This window comes from Oratosquilla oratoria, chromosome 15 (assembly GCF_046742065.1).
Source record: "Oratosquilla oratoria isolate Oo_2021 chromosome 15, ASM4674206v1, whole genome shotgun sequence".
Classification (NCBI taxonomy): domain Eukaryota; kingdom Metazoa; phylum Arthropoda; class Malacostraca; order Stomatopoda; family Squillidae; genus Oratosquilla; species Oratosquilla oratoria.
This window is the reverse complement of record NC_134791.1, coordinates 64,389,631-64,410,367: the sequence shown is the minus strand read 5'-3', so window position 1 is coordinate 64,410,367 and position 20,737 is coordinate 64,389,631. Positions and strand designations below refer to the sequence as shown.

Here is a 20,737-nt window from a genome sequence, read left to right as displayed (position 1 = left end):
GAATACCCATTCCAATGCGCAGTGGCAGACATGTATATGGCGTACACGGACAGGCTGACAGGCAGACAGGCTGACAGGATGACAGGCTGGCTGAAACTGGCCCACTTTCCCAATGGCACCTCATCCAACCGAATCAAGACGCAACTGCGGAGGTACTTCACCCGCTGGGGAGCACCACAACAAATATCGACAGACGGTGGAACGAATCTGGCCAGTGAAGAAATGGCAGAGTTCTTCAAGAAATGGGGCGTCTCGGTAAGACTTTCGTCCGCCCATTATCCCCAATCCAATGGCAGAGCAGAGGCCGCAGTCAAGGTCGCGAAGCGTCTCATCATGGCCAACACCGACGGCGGAGGCAGCTTCGACACAGATACAGCCTCACTGGCCTTTCTCCAGTACCTAAACACACCACTTCGGGGAATCAAGAAGTCGCCCGCGCAGCTAGGTTTGGGGAGACAATTAAGGGACGGGGTACCCACCGCCGGCCGACACTTCCTAGTCACTCAACACTGGGGCAGGGCACTTCGCCAGCGGGAGAAATAGATGGTCGACAACAGCGAAATCCTGGTCAAAAACGGCCCAGCAAAAACCCTGCCACCCCTCCTCCCCGGTGCCCGCGTGCGAGTACAGAACCAGGCTTCAAATGTCTGGGACAGGACCGGCACTGTTGTCGAGGCACTCCCACATCGGCAGTATACAGTCAGGCTGGAAGGCAGTGGTCGAGTATCCAGAAGGAATCATTGCTACATAAGAGCCATGATCACAACACCCGAGGGGCTATCTCCATCACCACCGACATCACACAGCACACCTTCGCCCGCCCACACAGACAATCACGGCCACCCGCATGGTTAAAATAATTTATTCAGAAATGATGTAACCACTACTCTCTGGAGTTTATTATACAGGGGTCGCGCACCCTTATCACGGGCACATTATATGCCTTTGCTTAAGTTCACTTTTGTCAAAAATTCATGTTATGTTCATGCTTTTCCATATATACTGTATTATAGTATTAGCTAACCCATGACAATTATCATGGCTTATCTCGGAGGGAGATGTAAGATATACGATAGTTTAGGCGGCTGAGCGCTGCCGATATGCACGTGTATGCAAGCCTGGAAGACAATTTACGCCTAGAGATCTATAGTGTTTGATTAACCCCAAACAAGACTAAACAACAGGTTACCTACTTAAAAGTGACGTTGGACCAAAAATTGTCTGGAGAGCTCAAACAAAATCTAAAATTTGTACAGAAATTTGTCTGGAGAACTCAAACAAAATCTAGATTTTATACAGAAATGCTATTTTTTTTAAACCCAAGAGAATGCTGCTGTATACATTCAATGCTATTTTGTCTATGCTTGTAAATCATGGTACAGTAGGATATCCAATAGATATCAGTCTAGACTGCAGGTGGGTCCGAATAAAATCATAATATTTATATTAGACTTGCCTTGCATGATCCATATAGGAGCTAAGGAGTTTGTAAAAGTGTGAATGTTGCCCGTTGAATATCGCGTTAAAGTGAAACCATATCATGTATACAACTTATAGAACAATAATACCCCAAGGTACTTAAGATATAATTTACAAGCAGTAATACATAACCGTACCAGAAACAGCTCAGACTCCTACCAAATCAGACACGCAGACTCCTTCTGTAGAAACAGCTTCTATTACACTAGTGCTGTATTATGGAATGACCTCTTGTCTAACATAAGAATCTTAACAACGAAAATATTTTCAGTTCTCAAATGACAGCCAGAAATCAGGAGTTTTTTGTTCCTCCATGGTGCTACTTCTAATTCCTAAATTTATTGTCTCCTAATGCATACATTAATATACGTAAAGAAATTTTGTGTGATTACAGCTGTCATAGTTGTAATCAATATCTGCTTGCACTATATATCTTTTTTTGTAAACTTGTCAAAATCTGTACAACTCGTTTAGCATTATAACTATTGTATAATTTTCTACTGTTACTTTCTTTTTGTTATGACTATGGTTACTATATTTCATTTTTTTTTTATAATTCATGTGACTTCAGTTTTCTATTCTTATGTAAAGTTGTCAAAATCTGTACAACTCTTGTATCATTATTCTCATTTTATACTTTATTATTGTTACTTTCTTTTTGTTATAACTGTGATTACTGTATATTATTTGCTTAATAGTTCAGGTGTTTTCAGTTTTCTATTCTTTTTACAAAATGAGTTATGTCAAAAATTACTATTTGTACATGTTCTGATCTTAGCTATACACAATATATTTTTTCTCTGCATATGGAATCATGTCAAAGACTATTACGTTTTGTTTAATGTATATATACCGGTATATATTTTTTTCTTTAATAGGACCACAATAGAAATAAGTATCATGCGTTTTGTTGTCCATTCTCGCAATTTCTATACGGTATATTTTATAGGCAAATGGATTAGGAAAAATAGAGGATTTGAGGGAAGAAGGAAGCTTTGAGAGGACAATCTGGAGAAGTGTGCTGGCCCGACTGACAGGCTGAAACAGCCTACCTGGGAGCAGAAGTAAGAAGTAAGTACATTTTTATAACTGTGTATTTAGTTGCAAAATAATAAATACCTAAATGAATAAATCATTGCCACGCCGTTATCGAATAGCATAATATGGAGTTATGGAACCGTGTGGTAGGTATTATGTCGCCGGTAATTCACCAAAACTTTATCATTATGGGCTATGCTTTTGGCTGTGTTATAATTTAATACGGGGACGAATATAATATTTTCAATTTTTTTTTCCATACCGTTGGATCATAATTGCTAGCGGTATCAAATATTAGGATTTTTAATGTAATTTTGCTCGATTCTTTCGCTTTGGATTTTTTTTTTTTTTTTCTATCACAAATGAGTAATTCATGTGTTGCGTCCAACCTCAACCCTCACCTCCTTACTATAATCTTGGGTGACCTATGGAACTTTAGCTATTTATATTTCTTTTTTTCATTGTTTTATTTTGTTAATTGATTCTATTCATTTATTTGTTTGTTTATTCGTTTATCTATTTCAATGATTTGTTTTATTTATTTGTTTATTTTATTCATATATTTTATTTATTTACTTATTTTGAGGAAGTGGGAGTAGGCTACGCGAGTAAGAAAACAACTCCAGTTCTTCGTTAGCGAAAATGTAGACATGAAACATGGAAGACCCAGTAAATAATTGAATCATAAACGGTCCATTTACGGACTTCTGGAAGTTTCCTCGGCTAAATGAAGTCGCCTGGTAAGTCTAAGTAGGATAAGTATTTTACTGTGATTTATTCAAGCTACTGACAAACCATTTTCCTAAGTCGAGGAATAATGTTGGAGATCAAAGTAACACTCATTTTCTTCTTCTTTTTCACAGTGTGCTGTTCTATGAGAAGGATTTGGGCTTCTGGTTGCAATGTTCTATTGGTGTAGTTTTGGTGCATCCTGATATAATTCCTAATGTTTTATTTTGTGTAGTCTGTAGGATAACTTTGTTTTCTTGGTTTTAAGAATTGTACTGGGGAGGTGGAGTCGTGTGGTTCAAGCTGCTTGTAAAAATCTGATTGTTTTTTTTTTTCTGGCCAACTCTTGTGTTTCCTATTGATCTCAAATTGATTATTTTCTTATTTTCTTTATTATGTGAGCTGAAGGACATATATGTATCAAAAATTATTTTAGTTTTCTCCAGTGGTAGCTAGCCATCTCATTTGACTGTTGGGTGTTTTTTTGTCCACGGTTGTTCCAAGACATTATGTTTTAATTCTTTCCGAGGCCAGGCCTTCTATTAGTTTGAATATGGCGGAGAGGAGGAAGATAGGTCTATAGTATTTTGGGCACATTGGTAGTCTATTTGGTTTTAGGGGAGGAATTAAGTGTTTTTTAATAGATCATTGGCATTTTGTTGTGCGCCCAGGTGAGGTTCAGTATATCTATTAGATTATGTACTATCACTGGGTCAAGGTATTTGAGGTAATAGTCTGATATCATATCTGGGCCTTCTACATGAAAGTTTTTCAAATTATTTGTTGCTGTTTCTTTATCTTTGTTGAGGAAGAATCGGGTCATTTCAGTTTTTTTCATATTTGTGTTCCTGTTTTCTGGAGTTGTGGGTTTGAAACTGCTTAAGGCAAGTACTTTTGTATTATGCTACACTGTTGTTTCGGTGATGGAATGCTTTTCTGAGTGGCTCCTAATGTTTTGTAAGTGAGAAGTGGTTTGTTTCTATTTCTTTTAGTATAGTTTTTATAGCATTACTATATTTGTTTGTATGAATGTATATATGCATGCATGTTTATATAAGTAGATACTTAATCATATTGTGTATTTTCTAAAACTACTGCATCATTTACATATTATGATGTTGCTGTGACACTCAAGTATGAGAGAAGTGCGGGATTCGAACCCATAATTAAGCAAATGCGAATTCAACATGCATCCGACTGCGCCTCCAACGTTGCAGGTAAATAAAAATATCAATTTAATTTTTCATTGATTTATTATAGACTAACAACACAGTGTAGACCACGGGTGCCTTGTGCTGCAACACCTGAGCAACACTTTGACATAACATGACAACGGTATTTGACACATGAAGTACTCAGCACTTAAAATATTCTACGCACATGCCATGGTACATCTGCATGGGACAATGATCAGATATTTCTACATCTAATCTTAAAACTATTTCAGCACCTTCATCTCCATTTCAAACACCTGTAACTTTAGTCTGACACCTGTTGTCCTATTAAACGCGTACACAAGTGCCCAAACGATCCTAACCCGACACGTGTAGCACCTCTCCTGCGCCTGTATGACATGAGAGCCGCCTCGGTTAGGAGCGAATCTTCCTCCGATGCTATCGACATCTCGTGAACAAATGGTGAACCAACATCAACGCCTGCTACTCCATTTTCGAAAGTAAGCCTCTGTGAGGTCACCCTTTACACTAGCTTTAATTCACCAAGCGATGTTGAATATTTTCATTGAAGATATCCTCCAGATTGCAACTCTCTTGAAAAAGCTATGACCTCTGCGTGATAACAACACAAGTAGCACGACATCTAACACCTTTCGGCGGAAAACAAGACGTTTGACGCTCACAATGGCTCATGTACCGACGAGAAAGAAATATCGATTCTGACATCGCTCCGTCATATCCCTAACCACTGAAGAAAGAACCCTACGAGAGGCATCAAAGCTCCACAGTATCACTTTTCGATATCGAGTAAAAACACACACGAAAGACAATGACGGTGGGGAAATGTTTACCTCAGATATGTTAAAATCCCTACTGACTGTATGGTTTAGATACCTGGACAGCAAGGTTTGCTGATGATGACAGAGATAGTTCTCCAATTTCGAAGCCGCTCTTTTAATGGAGCCTTAGGTATGTCAGACAAAGGATCGCAAGAAGAAAAGGAAAAGGAAAGGAAACAATCAAGGAACAGGAACATAGAGAGAAAACAACAAGAAAAAGGAAAGGAATGGGGAGTGAGGGAATGAAGAGGGACAGGGAGTGGCAATAGAGAGGGAGGAAGGAGAAGGATAGGTAGTGATAGGGGATGAAAAGAAACGGATTAGAGTAAGAGAGTGGTAATGAAAAAGAGGATGGGGGAGAAAGAAGAAAAGGAGCGTCAAGGGAAGAGGAAAATGAATAAAATGTGATAGGATAGTATTGGGGAAAGAGATGGAAAGGAAAGGAGTGTAAAGGGAGAGGAAGATGGTGATGATGATGATGATGATGATGATGATGATGATGATGATGATGATGATGATGATGATGATGATGATGATGATGATGATGATGATGATGATGATGATGATGGTGGTGATGATGATGATGATGATGATGATGATGATGATGATGATGATGATGATGATGATGATGATGATGATGATGATGATGATGATGACGACGACGATAACAATGATGATGAAGATGAAAGGAGAAGAAAGAGAAAGAGAAGGAGGAGCAGCGTTGGAGAGAAGGCATGTAAGTTAAAAGTAAGATGAAAGAGGAGAGTGAGAAAGGGTAAGGAGAAAAGGACTTCTGGCTAAAGCAAGAGAAAAAAAAGTAAAATAGAAAGTGACAAGGCTGATACAAGATGTAAGAAGGAAAACAGTTTGGGAGAGATCTAGAGTGACGGAGATATTGGGGAGGGAAGAAGGCACGAGAAGGGGCAAGAAAGAGGGAGTGAGATAGGTAGAAACTTCATACATTAATCATGAGAAAGAAATGTCAAAATTTGGCGAAGAATGACGACAGAAGTTTGCTGTCTTTCTTGTATATAACATTACAGGCAACCATTCAAATACTATGAACATATGTGTACACAAACATCTTAACGATGCTAACACGTGAAAAGGCATAACTTGTGGAAGTGGAGATGTTGCTGGTATTGGTAGATAGGGTGTAGATGGGGCTGGAGGTGTCGATAACAGCGGCGGAGGTGATGACAGTGATGAGGGTGGTGTTGGTAATGCACAAAGCCTTAGTAGTAGTGATGGCAGTAGTAATATCCCTGATGGCAATCGTGAGATGATAATAGCTGTTAACAATGATGGAAACTGCTTCAGTTGGTCTTGGTTATGATTTGTGGTAATGGTGGATAAGGGGAGAGTGTAGTAGTGGGACTGCATTTAAATAGTGAGTGCTGGACGCAACGGTGGTGTTACGCTGTGGTGATATAATTGTCTATGGAAACAATGGCGGGAACGCAAGGGACATACTGGAAGATAGTGGTTCAAAGCAGTGCGAGGTAGCCCTTGTGGTGCCGAGGAAGGCGACCATAGTGATTCTGAGTTAGTGGACTGTGATAGTGACAATAAGAACAAAAGAAGGAGGACAAGTAGTAAGTTATGGTGGTGTTGACGAAAGTGGCTGCGGTGGTGCAGGCGGTGTTGATGGAAACTTGCGAGTACTGAGGCAGCAGATGTGAAAGTCCGAGAGAGGAGACGGACGGCGGAGACGACGTCAAAGGCGCCTCCCGTGGAGGTTGTGATAAATGGTGAATACACTGCAGGTATCACAGTGATGGAAGACATGTATCTTTGTAGGTGGTGGGGATGGTGGTGGTCGTGGTGGTAGTTTTGCTTTTGGATGTAGTGGTAGTGGTGGTTTTTAAAGTGGTGTTTCTGGTGGTGGTATTATTGTTGTTGGTGGTGGTTTTGCTTTTGGATGTAGTAATGGTGGTGGTGGCAATGACAGTGATGGTGACAGTGATGGTGAAGTGTTAGTGTTGGCGGTGGTGGTAATCGTGGTATGGGCAGTATGGTGGTGTCGTGGTGGTGGTTAGTGCAGTAGCAGTGGGCAACACGCACCTTGGCTCGCGTTCAAGAGCGAATGTCGAACATCACCTCCGTCCGAGAAGGTTATACAGCTAATGGCTCTCTGGGTGGGAAGGGAGTGGGTGTTGGGGTGCGGGGGTGGGGGTGGGTTGGCAGTGGTGGGCGAGACGAAAAAAGAGGGATAGGGAGGTGAAGGAGAGAAGATGGTGTAACACGGTGAGTGGTGGAAGGGGACAGGAGTCAGAGATGAGAACACGTAGATGTGCTAGATCGACGTAAGGACGAGGTAAGCAGTTATAAATAAAGCTGCTAAATAAGACGAGAAGTGGTTATGGAGAGATGGGGCGTGGGTTAGATGAGAAGAAATAAGGCAGGGCAGTCGAGGATACGAGAAAAGGAGAAACATAATAAACGGGAGATGGGCAGCAGGGGAGCAAAAATCGATGTCAACACCTTTGTCACGACGATGATCATCCCTTACTCTGTTCTGTGTGTAATGCCATGCAATTTTATTCAGCCATGGAGGAGCAGACTTGTTGGAATGGGCTGTTGATCGATTAGGACCCCATTTTGATTTAAATTTACTCCCCATTGATGTACAATAAATACGTAAAGAGGTCGCCTCTATTTCGGCAGGGTTTCGGAAAGACATACCAGTGATGGATGAGTGGCGTGGGTGGATATTACCATCTGGAGACTGCGGGAGACGGGTGAGGAGTGTGTGAGAGAGCGTCGAATGGCTATCGAAGTGATGAGTGAATAGGTCAGGAAGTGAGTAGTGGAGAGGGGGTTGGGAGAAGAATGACGAGAGGAGGAGGTACTCTGAATGTCGATGCGAGGCGGGAGAGGAAGAGGAGGGAAATAAAGATGGGGAGGGGAGGTGAAATGGGCGATGAAGGAAAAAGTGAAGTGGTGGAAGGAGGACGAGGGGATTTAGTAGGCACAAATAAGAGGAGTCGAGTAGACGAATGTCGAGGAGCTGAAGAGGTCGACGGTGACCGAAGGGGAACCAAAGGGACCAAAAGGGGCGACGGGACTGACGGAGGGAAACAGGGACGAGAGCCAGACCAAAGGTTGCTGTTGTCAAAGACGATGGCAGTGGTGGCAGTAAGGGTGGTAATAATGGTGGCGAAGAAGGAGAAACTGGTGGTGGTGAAGTTGGAGATGGTAGTGGTGAATATGGGGCTGGTGGTGTTGAAGTTGGAGTTGGTAGCTGTGACTGAGCTTGTGACAATAGTGCAGATGGTAGCAGAGATAGTGAAACGTGGGAGGAAAGGACGAGGAACTAAATGGGGGATTAGGGGGAATGGAATGGAGAATAAGAGTGAAGAAAAGCCCATAAAGAAGATTAGAAGAACGGATAAGTGTTTTGCGGAGATGGAGGAAGATGAGCTAAGCTAGAAGGAATGAAAGAACAGAAGGGGAAGAGACGGGAATGGAAAAGGAAAGTAAGAGGAAAGAAGGGAATGGGAGGAGGGAAAGAAGATTGCAGGGATAGGGGGAGAGGAGATTGGGGGGAGCAAAAAGAAGGGAAGGAGAAAGAGGGGAGGAAATGTGGAGGAGGTAAAGGAAGTGGAGAAGAGAGAAAAGAAGGGGAGCGAAGGAGGGAAGGAAAAGGATGGGAGGGAATGGTGGTAACTGTAAGGGAAGGATATTGTGGAGAGGTGAAGAGAGAGTACATACATACATATACCAAAGGCTTATCCCCCCTTACACGGGGGGGTAGCCAAAAAGAAATAGAGTAGGAAAGGTTAATGGCAAAGTGAATAGGGATGTAAAGGAAAGGAAAAGGTGATGACGGGTAGGAAGTAGTTGAGGGGGGGGAGCGTAGTGGGAGGTTGGTGGTGATTAGAAATGCACCAGGGGGGAAAGGGAAAAGATGGATGAAGAGAAATGTTAAGGTAGGAAAAGGATAGGAAGAGTAGGACAGAGTAGAAGAGGAGTAGGGAGGAGGTGAGTTGGAAAGAAGGAGAAGGAAAGAAGGAAGGAAGGAAGGAAGGAAGGAAGGAAAGAAGGAAGGGTGGGTAGAAACGAGATACGGAGGACAAAGTGGAAGGGTGGAGGGGATGACGAGGGGATGGACGAAGAAGAGGACAAGAAAAAGGTAAAAGAGAAAGGGTGGGCAAGGGGGGATAAGGGGAGAAGAACAATGGAGATAAGGTTAAAGGGAAGGACGATATGGGTTTAGGAGAGAATGTATGGACGAAAAGTAGGAGACAGGAGGAAGGGGACGGCAGGAGAAAAGAGGGGTGGGATAAGGGAAAAAAGAGAGAAGAGAAGGAAAGGAAAGGAAAAGAAAGGGAAAGGAAAAGAAGGGAAAGTAAGTGAAGGGAAAGCGAAGGAGGGGAAAGGAAGAGAAGGAAAAGGAAAGAAAGGGAAAGAAATGGAAAGGAAGGGAAAGAGAAGGAGGGGAAAGAAAGAGAAGGAAAAGGAAAGAAAGGGAAAGAAATGGAAAGGAAGGGAAAGAAAACAAAGGGAAGAGAAGAGAAAGAAAGGGGAAAAGAATGGATGGGGAGGGGGGAGTGGAGGTAGGAAGGAGGAGGCGAGGGTAAGGAGATGGAGAGCGCATCTAGAGGGGGCGAATGAGAAGGAGAAAGGGTGAATGGGGATCAAGTGTGGTATTCAAGACGAACGGGCTGAGGCAGGAACTGCAAAACGAGTCGGACGGGCGAGCCGACGGAGATCGTTCACATCGGCCACAGATGGACGGGGAACCGAGGAGGTCGGTGGATGCAGAATGGATGGCACTGGTCCACGTGAAGGGGCGGATGAATTTCCAATGTAAAGGAAACTGTGGCCGGAAGAAGATGGATGGAATGGTAAGGAAGGACGGAGGGGGGACAGAGAGGGAGAAAGGAGGGATGAAAGGAGGGTGGGAGAGAGAAAAGAAGAAAGAGAGGGAGAGAAGAAGTGGTCGTAGGTCAATGGAGGGAGAAGATGTGGGTTGTGGAGTAGGAATGTGGAGGTATACAACTCACGTGGAGCTCTGAATGGCGAGGGCGAGAACCAGCCGAAGGAAATCTCTGTAGCCACAGGACAAAGGAAAGATCTCTTCCGCAACGGGGAGGAAGGATGAGGGAGATGTACGGAAAGGTATTGCAGGCAAAAGAGGAAGAGCACCAGGAGGAGGGGCAGGAGAAGCAGAAGGAGCAGGAGGAGGAGGAGGAGGAGGAGGAATAGGGAGAGGAAGAGTAACAGGAGGAAGAGGTAAAAGGCGACGATGAGAAGGAGAGGGAGGAAAGGTGGTTATGTAAGACTTCAATAACGGACAGGATTTCTTACCGCCAACCGCCCCCCATCCCCCGCCCATGGCCCCACTCCCACCCCAGGTTAAGACACCGTAAAAGTTACGAGCATCACCGGGGTAACACAAGTTGCCACAACAATTAGATGAGGGCTGTAAAACTCATTCAACTTTCTCTGTATTTCGGCTTTAAAAAATATCTAAGTTTTACTCAAATTTTGTTTTTGGGAGAAAGACGGAGGCCCAAGGTAATTTCTTGTATCTAACCAGCTGTGTTAGGCAAAAGTTACGAGTAAGAAAAGCAAATATAGATCGGGTTGTTGTGGTAGATGACACAGGGGCCGTTCCAGAAAACAAGGTTTCACTCACTAGTGGTACTCCAAAGCTTCCTCCCGTTATCAGACTCAAATTTTGAGTAAACTCTTAAAACTGCAACCGACATTGAGAAAACGCTCTGTTGTATGGCTTCTTTAGTGTATTTTTATCTTTATTCTAGTGGAGGTTAACAGAAATGTAAGTCTTTTACTTTGTGTATTACTTTTATTGGCAAGTGTTGATATCAAGGCCAGGGCACTTTCCGTTATCAGTGTGGAAAGACATTACATATCCCCAAGTTGTATGATGGCAGTGGCATTTTCAATTTTATACACATTTGAGTTTGAAGGCAACATCCACTTCATATCAATCTTCATCCAGAGCTATCAAAAATAAAACTAGTTTGTCTCAACTGCAGGTGAATGACGGCCCAAGTGCACGACGTGTTTCTAGGTGCACTAATGAAAAAAATAATCTTCCACTAGGAATTACTTGTAGAGGCAGAAAGGTGAGACAAAATCCGCTTGGTCGAAAACGGACAGGAGTTGAAAGGTCATGAGTAAGCGTGTACGGTGATCGTGAGCAGCTCAGGTTACGGACTGAAGGACCGTGGTCTGGTCCGCCTGCGGGAGGAAGAGGCGACAGGCAGGCAGGCAGGCAGGCAGGAGACGCGCACGGACAACGTGGGTCGCGCGACTTGTGGGTAAGACACCGCAGAGGTAAAACGTGTGATGCTACTATCAACTACTGATACTAACGACAAGGTATCACTGCTTCTACCGACAGCTACTGGCGAGGGGAATGCTGCTCCTACGGAAATAGTACTCTTACTACTGCCGGTGGGAACGATTGGGTCTACCGACAGGCACTACACCAGTAGGAACTTCTACCAACAAGTAATGCTGCATCTGATTTTACTGCCGGCGAGTACAGTTCTACTGTCAGTAACTACTGTTATTGCCGCTTGCTACTACATTTACTATCTACAGTTGGTAAGTTCTGTGATTTCAGCGCCGCCCTTAGGCTTCGATATACCTTAGCTACATCTAATAATCGGATACGCTGTGACTATATTGCAGCAAAAAGGGTATGTGTGGTTTCTACAGCGTGAAATTATATAAACTCCCACATAAAATGTACGGGGGACTGTAGCAGACGTACAGGCATCACAAAAAGAAAGGCATGTGGTTACGGCAAAATATAAATCACGTGGCTAACTAAAAATAACATGGTTACTACAAAATCACGTGGTTACTACAGTTCACGTGCAACAACAAAACATGGGCTACTGTGCGTTTTGTGACTGCTTAAATAATGCGCATTTCCCATCAGGAACAAGGAGGCTACGTCTATGTACAGCACAATGGCTCCCCTTCAGCCGAGGCGCTAATGTTAAGAAGGATCCTTCGGTCCTTGCCCTTTGGTTGGGTACGGGATACGAAGGAGCCTTCTTGCATTGGGGCTTAAGGAGCCGAGTCGTGTCCACATGGAGGGAGGAGGACGCAAGGAGCAGTGTGGAGAAGGGGTTGAAGTATTTCGTTGGAAAATTTAGAGAAAGCATGGATGCATCTTATAGAAAACTACATTCTGGGGAGGAACTTGTGGACGTATGGATCTTGGCTCCAAGCGCCACTGTATGAAAACAAGCATCACACTTCAGTGCCGAGCCAGGACACGACCTCGAGGTGGACGCGATGGCCCGCCTGCTTGAGGAGGTTGACGGCCGACGAGTGCCGCACGGACTCGAGGGAGTGTCCGTCGACGGCCAGGAGTCGGTCGCCGCAGCGGAGTTTGCCGTCGAGCGCGGCCGGCGAGGACTGCACGACGAAGAGGACGTGGATGGGCTCGGGTCCTCGCTGGGGGTCGCTGCCCCCGACGATGCTGAAGCCGAGTGAGGCTCCCGGGGCGCGGTGGAGCACCACGCTCTTGGAGATGTGGAGCGAGCGCGGGAGCTTCTGCCAGTACAACCACGAGGGGACGAAGTTGCAGGCCCCCACGCACGTCTCGGGACCCTCCAGCACCGACAGCGTCACGCCCCCGAGCTCGGCCGTCGCTTTCAGCAGTGCCACTGCCTGGCCGTGCGTTAGACCCAACAGGGACTGACCGTTCACTGACAGTAGTACGTCGCCTTTCTGCAACAGAAACACAAATAAAAAATATGAAGATGGCACATACTTCAACTTTAAACTATCAACAAACTGAAAGACAATATATTGCTGCATGCCAGATCCCCTGATATCCATCCCTCTGAATCCTCTCTCCACTAAAAGGACAGAGTCCACTTGGCCAGACTGGGTGCGGCCACCATCCAGCTCTTCCAAGCTACCATAAGAGGCTGGATGACCGCATCGCAGATAACTGCCCAGAGTGTAACACTTCAGCCCCATACTATACAACACATTATGGAAGACTGCATTGTACACAATCACGTACGCCAACAACATAATATACACTCTATAAATGATTTGTGGGAAAACCCCGTTTCAGCTGTGGCGTTCTTCAGGGAAACGGGACTGCTAGGCCAGACAGTCTAGATAACGATAACAATAACAACAACTCTAAACTATGATTGTTCTATTTGAATACACACGAAGTGGCTTGAGCTGGGATTGCCCTGTAGTGATGTAGGTTCTGAAGTTGTTTCTCATAATGTCAGGCTGTGAAATAGACGACCTTGGAACTTACTACCTAGCTGTAAGGTCCAGACCCTTTCCAACATGCTCTAAGCCAATAACGCTCTCAAATTCCGTAGGATTCCAAGAGCTCAACAGTTTCACGACCCGAACTCTCTCCAACAGAGTCTGGGTTAAAAGGGCCCCGGACAGTCCGTGAAAACCCGTGGTAATACAGAATTCTCTCCTATTCAACACCTACGACACGAATCTCACCTTGACTTGCTTGGCTCTGCCCACTGGTCCTTGAGGGTTGATGTTGGCGATGTAGATGGGCGTGTCTCCCTCGTTACTAGCCACTCCCCCTCCTATCCGCATGCCCAAGCTCTCGTTGGCAGCCTGAGTAGGAGGAATATTAATTATTAATCAAAAAGAAACTTTGATTGAAGTCGACCTGGAATATTCAATGAAACACTGGTTACGATAAGGCGATAGGCGATCATGAAAAGGAAGAAGCGTGCAAAAGAGATCGTGAGAAGAGAAAGAAGAGGAAGATCAGTGAGACGGAACAAATGACGACAGAAGACGGGAATGGTGAAAGACCCTAGGGTGAACGAGTGGCGAGCTTAAATGAAGGGTGAAACGAGTAAGAGTGAAGAGAGTATAAGAAGGTGAGGGGAACAGTAAGGGTAATGCTGCGAAAGAAGGACGAGAGGCAGAGGGCGGAGAAAAGGTGAAAAGGAGGGACAAGAGTGAAAGGGCAATTTAGTGGGAAAAAGAGTGACAGAGTGCGAGAGACAGGAAACGTGGTTGGATGAGAATGGGCACGAGAAAAAGAAAGAACGACGGGCCTCAGAGAAGGGTGAAGTAGTGAGAGAGGATGAGAGTGTGAGTTTGAAAGAGAAGAGATTAATTATTGCTTCGAGTTTCTCTGACTGTAAGCCAGCATTCCCACAGCAGCTGGTGATACCCCTCGGGTCCTCCCACTGATTTCTCCGAAAAGAAACATTAGACCGATGTCTGCGTTGTATTAGTGTGGGAGAGGTTCTATCAAACCGATGTCTGCGTTGTATTAGTGTGGGAGAGGTTCTATGCCACCGGCTCAAAGAAGTAATAGGAGGGAAGCATTTGCCAGTTGTCAACTCCCATTGTGTTTGTACCGACGAAACTGATCAAGAAATATATTGGCCCAGTCCAAAGACCGAATGTCAGTCACTCGGGACTGCAACTACGAATGGAACTGAGAAAGTTATGAGAGTCTGAGTATGGGAAGCAGATGGATAGATGATTCTTTCTGATGTCCCTCTTGTAGGACCACTGACAGCAATCATTAACTTGCAACCAAGACTGATGAATTATTTTTGGTGAAAGTTCGGACTCCCTCTCTTCTAAGACAGTAAAACCTGGGCTTGTGAAGCACTGAGATGTGTTGCAGATATCCAACCTAATATTAATATATTAGTTTATTGTAAATTGCTCACATTATTTGATTTACTTCCGGAGATGTCCCAAGAGAATGGAAGCTAGCTAACGTTACTTCCATATTCAGAAAAGGTGACAAAAAAAGAATCAAATAACTACAGGCCTATAACATTGATTTCAATCGTAGGAAAAATTATGGAAACTATCATCAGAGATGCTATCGAACATCATTTAGAAAGTAACTGTTTGATAAATGATAGCCAGCATGGATTCAGACGGAAACGTTCTTGCGTGAATAACTTACTCAAACTCTATAACCCAGTCATCTCGAATTATGACAAAAGAAACAATATATCTACAATTTGCAAAAGCTTTTGATACCGTCCTCCACGAAAGACTACTTACTAAATTAGCTTCACACGGAATAAGTGGTAGCCTATTAAGTTGGACTAGTAATTGATAGAATGATAAAAACAGAGTTGTTTTAAATGGAAAAACTTCTATATGGAAAAATGTTACGAGTGCAGTTCCTCAGGGTTCCGTTCTTGGGCCATTTCTATTCATAGTATATATAAATGATGTAGACCACGGACTGAAATCTATTGTCTCCAAATTTGCTGATGATACAAAACTGTGAGGAATGACAAATGATCACTTAAATCAATTAGATATTCAAGAAGATTTAGATAAATGACAGCAATGGTCTGAAAAGTGGTTAATGAAATTTAACACAAGTAAATGCAAGGTTATGCACATAGGTAAAAATAACAGTAAGTACGATTACAAGTTATTTGGAAATTCGTTAACAAAAGTGGATAGTGAAAAGAATCTCGGCGTAATTATCAGTAACAATCTCAAATCATCTAAGCAGTGTATTTCAGCCTCTGGGAAAGCAAATATGATTCTAGGACTGATTGCGCAATCTTTTGACTTCAAAAGTCCATCTCTCATTAACAAGCTATATAAATCGTTAGTTCGTCCACATTTGGAATATGCCGTTTCCGTATGGTCACCGAATCTCATCAGACATTGACAGATTGGAAAAAGTACAACGGCGAGCCACAAAACTGATTTCAAATATCAAAAATAAATCATACGAAAATCGATAAAACACATGAATCTGTTTTTCCTAAAAAGCATTGACTCAGAGGGGACTTGATACAGGTATTTAAGATTCTAAAGGGTATTAACATCAATACAAAATTTTCACACTGAATATGAATCCGACAAAAAATAATGTCTCAAACTGTCTGGAAGCAGATTTACTTGGAAGTGGGTAGAAACAACTTTGCCAATTGTGTAATGGAATAAACTTTCTGCAGAGGCAGTGCAATGTAGTTCAGTTCGAAGTTCGAAGCTTTAAGATTCGTTTAGATAAACACCTAAGCAAGATGCTGTAATGCCTGCCATTTATTTTATATTGTTTATTTGTTTGTTTTTATTTATCCGTTTATTATTATTTGCTTGATAATAATTTATCATTATTTATCTGTCAATCAATTATTATTTACTATTTACCTGTTTATTATTTAACTTTACCTATTTATTTATTTTGTTTATTATTATTTATATTATTATAATTTTTATTTATTTATTTATCATTATTATAATTTTTTCGCATCCGACCTAGTTATGGACCAAAAGGTCTCCTGTCGGCATGCTCCTTCTTTGTAATCTTTTGTAATCCTTTGAGTGTACCAGGAACTATGGTAGCAATACAACGAGAAAAGATAGTGAAATCTAAATCTTTGGATTTCGAGAATATGGTGAGGACGAGTGAAGTAGAGTTCACGAGATGAAAGTAAATGTGACAGTGAATGAAAGTAGGGTTTGTCATGAGAAAGAAACACATACACACACAGAGAGAGGGAGGGAGAGAGGGAGGGAGAGAGGGAGAGGGAGAGAGAGAGAGAGAGAGAGAGAGAGAGAGAGAGAGAGAGAGAGAGAGAGAGAGAGAGAGAGAGAGAGAGAGAGAGAGAGAGAGAGAGAGAGAGAGAGACGTACCTTCGAGATGGTGACAGTCTTCTGGTGGCACTGTGCCCCCTCGATGCGAAGGGCGCGCCGTAATCCCAGTGCCAGGTCTTGGATGTCACTTCGAGAGTCGCTCCGAGACTCCCGGCTCCTCCGACTCTTGGACCTGTGGGACGACGAAGGTGGCGGCGGAGGAGGAGGTGGTGGAGGTGTTTCCGTGTTGGGCACAGCCTCCCCACCACCCGTACTCAACACGCTGCCGTCCAAAACGTCCAGTCCTTCGTCACCCTGCTGAGGACCCCCGACCCCCACCATCGAATGCATATGCCCCGTCTGCGACTGCGAAGACAGCGGCAAGTGTGGAGGGAGTGGGTCGAGTTCTTCGCGGGCCACGTGCGGCGACACGGGCAACATCTGCGGCTTGTCCTTGGTCGTTGAGTCCAGCAGGTCGTGACAGCTGGAACGGTGCTGGAACTGCTGCTGCTGCTGCTGCTGTTGGTGGATGTCATACCTTGGCGGGAGGGGTGGAGTCGTACCATCGACCTCCTTCGTTTTCTCCAAGTCGAGGATGGGTTGAATCATGCGCATCGAGGACAAACTCCCGGAGCTCTTCTGCAAGTGAGAGCCAACGGAGGCTAGTGACCCGTTGCTAGCATAGTTGAATCCATCGAGGGACCCCAGGGAGCTGCTGTGGGGGCCCAGCCGCTGGGAGGATGCCAGAGAGCCATTGACCGAGCGCTGGAGACCCGCCGAAGACAAAATGGAAGGACTTCTATCGCTGAGAGACTCGCAGGAGGCGGAACGACCGCCCCCTCCACCCCCACCACCTCTTCCTCCGCCGCTGTTTACATCAGCAGAAGAGTCGCATGGCCTTACATAGCTTCCAGATTTGTCGATGTCGTTGCGACCGTCGGTCACGTCCCCGAGGCTGTTGTTCAAGTTGCGACCTGCCGGGTCGTTTCGGGCCAGCAGGAGTGTGTCGGGGGCCGATTTGGTCCTCGCATGCGCCACAGGCATGGATGGATGAGGGCGCCGGAAAAGATGGCTATACTCCCGCAGGGACGTCGAACCCGCATCATGTGCGCCGGAGGCAGCAGCTTCGGCATGAGCAGAAGAGTCGCTGCCACCGCCGCGACTGACGACGAGGGTGACGTGTGACAAGCTCTGCTGAATGAGGCGGGAGGCGTGGTCGAGTCGGGCGTAGCGAACGTCGGCGCCGTTGATGGCGAGGATGCGGTCATGGGCGTGGAGGCGCCCGTCCAGGGAAGCTACGGACGCGTCCAGTACCTCCATGATAAAGATCCCCGGCTCCGTTCGGCGCCCGCCCAGCTTGATGCCCAGCTGCCGACCCGTCTCCTTCGTCAAAGTGACGCTTATCGTCTCACCTATACCGAGTCCTGAAGAAAGGAATGAAATCAACAAGTGATCAAGAAATGTTACCTATAGTATATATTTACAAAAATCCCCAACACCAATCACTATATTATTTAATCCCTTTACCACGTTAGCCAACGCTACATCAGTTAAGAATGTTCTGTTGTTATTAATAGCCTTCACTCCCTCCCAGTTGTCGAAAAAGAAAAAGAAATCGACGTGGTTAGCCGTTGCTGTGCCGCGTTTGCAACGCCCGGCCTGCCGCTTCACGGTTGAATATAATCAGTCACTGTTCAGGCATTATCACACTGTGCTATTTTTCCTCCGACTGTTGAAGCAGTTTTGCAGTCCACAACTTTCGAGAAGGAATCAGATATGCTGGAGGGGAAAAAAATGATTCCAGCATATCAAATTGCATTATATGTATTCTTGTTGAGAAAATAAAATAGTTTGCCAGAGAGTGATTTTAAGGCGGAAAAAATTCTGGAGGTGGACGGTACCGCAAATTAATCGGAGATTGGAAGAAAAGTAGCTTAGTGTGATTACCCTTTTAACCAGAACAAAATCTGTGAAGTACGCAATTGTGCCAGTAAGGTTAACCGTGTCATCTCTTCACTCCGGTAACGCTGAGGGTTAATGATATTATTCAGATAAGAACACGTTATTCGAGTTAGCTAAAAGTTAAGACCCTCTCGATTAACTGCTTTGAGTACAGTGATATACTTTAGAGATACGATTCAGACTAACGCCAGTCGAATAGGTTCAAGTGAACAAACGTCACCGTGATTAAGGGATTATGAAAAACTATGTATATATCCGCCAAAATGTCGTGTCTGACTTCATTCGCAGTCACCATGTTGAGACAACAGGACTGGGTCCAATCGACAGAGTTAAATTTCTCATTTAAATGCAGAAGCACAAATCACTTTTACCCGGAGTAAACATAACTCTCTTTCCAACGCAGCCATTTTTTTTTCTCCCTCTTCCAATAACGAGAGCAGCAATATGTCATGGCAACACAGAGTCCGAGCTCACCCTGTCCACTGTTGGCGTTCTGTGGCGACATTGTTCGGTAGGCCTCAATCCGTTCCCGGTAGACACCCAGGCGAAGAACTCCGGTACTGTGTCGGAGGGCCTGGCACACCTGGTGGTGGGTGGCCGAGGTCATGTCCACACCGTTGACCTCGATGATCTGGTCGCCGGGCTGCAAGCGACCATCCTGGGCAACCACGCCGTCAGGAAACACCTCCTGAATCACGACACACCGCTGGAAAAAAAAAATATATATATATAGGCTTCGTGCACTGTATTAGTAACGTGAGACGCCATGACAAAAGCATTTTACATTTTCACATATATCATCTACACCACCAAGTCCTACTAGAACACATTATAAAGCAATCGCTGTTACATACTCTAAAAATATAATACAACGTAATATTTCATTCATCTTGGCAACTAAAACATCTACACGCGTCCTCAATGCTTCCTAAAATTTCTACAAGACTCTCTGATTGCACGGTGTTGTATAGTAGAAAAAAAAATCCTGCACACGGCTTTAAGACCCCCAAATTATTAATTTTGAAAATCCTACATAAGACCTTCAAAACCCAAATTATTACAAACTTCTGAAAATTCGACACAAGACCTTGGGTTCTACATAATTACCAAGATCCGAAAAGTCTAATCACATTCTTCCAATCAGTAACATTATTCAACCATTACTACATATTCTTTTCACATACTCAATCTTGTGATACCTGTAATAACCAAAGTAACAATTTATACTCCAAATGCGCTTCCCTTCACATCGTCGCTGCAACAGCCACAATCGAAAGAGTGGAATATATATATATATATATATATATATATATATATTATATATATATATATATATATATATATATATATATATATATATATATATATATATATATATATATATATATATATATATAATATATATATATATATATATATATATATATATATACAGTACATGTATGGAAAAGGATGGATCTCCTTCGCTACCGAGTCACAAAAAATGTAAGGAATGTCCAATATATATATATATATATATATATATATATATATATATATATATATATATATATATACATAATAAAAAAGAAGAAAAAAGTTGTATATGAATGTGTATATATATATATATATATATACATAATAAAAAAGAAGAAAAAAGTTGTATATGAATGTATATATATATATATATATATATATATATATATATATATATATATATATATATATACAGTACATACATATATTGAGAAGGATGGATCTCCTTCGCTGCCGAGTCTCAGAAAATGTAAGGAATGTCCAGTATATATATATATATAATATATATATATATAAAAGAAGAAAAAATGTGTATATGAATGTATATATATATATATATATATATATATATATATATATATATATATATATATACATAATAAAAAAGAAGAAAAAAGTTGTATATGAATATATATATATATATATATATAT

The 20,737-nt window shown here is 43.2% G+C and overlaps 1 protein-coding gene across 2 annotated transcripts in view; it reads right to left on the bottom strand.

Moving 5' to 3' along the window:
• Window positions 1-5,719: 5,719 nt before the first annotated feature.
• LOC143033481 (ligand of Numb protein X 2-like) overlaps window positions 5,720-20,737 on the bottom strand; it is a 769,238-nt gene continuing 754,220 nt past the window's right edge. For both annotated transcript variants that reach the window (XM_076198968.1, XM_076198969.1), the window contains 4 exons: window positions 19,265-19,496; window positions 16,889-18,252; window positions 13,739-13,861; window positions 5,720-12,982 (listed from right to left, as the gene is read on the bottom strand). In XM_076198968.1, the coding sequence (XP_076055083.1) occupies window positions 12,500-12,982; window positions 13,739-13,861; window positions 16,889-18,252; window positions 19,265-19,496 (2,202 nt within the window). In that variant the 3' untranslated portion in view covers window positions 5,720-12,499. The remainder of the gene's footprint in view (window positions 12,983-13,738; window positions 13,862-16,888; window positions 18,253-19,264; window positions 19,497-20,737) is intronic.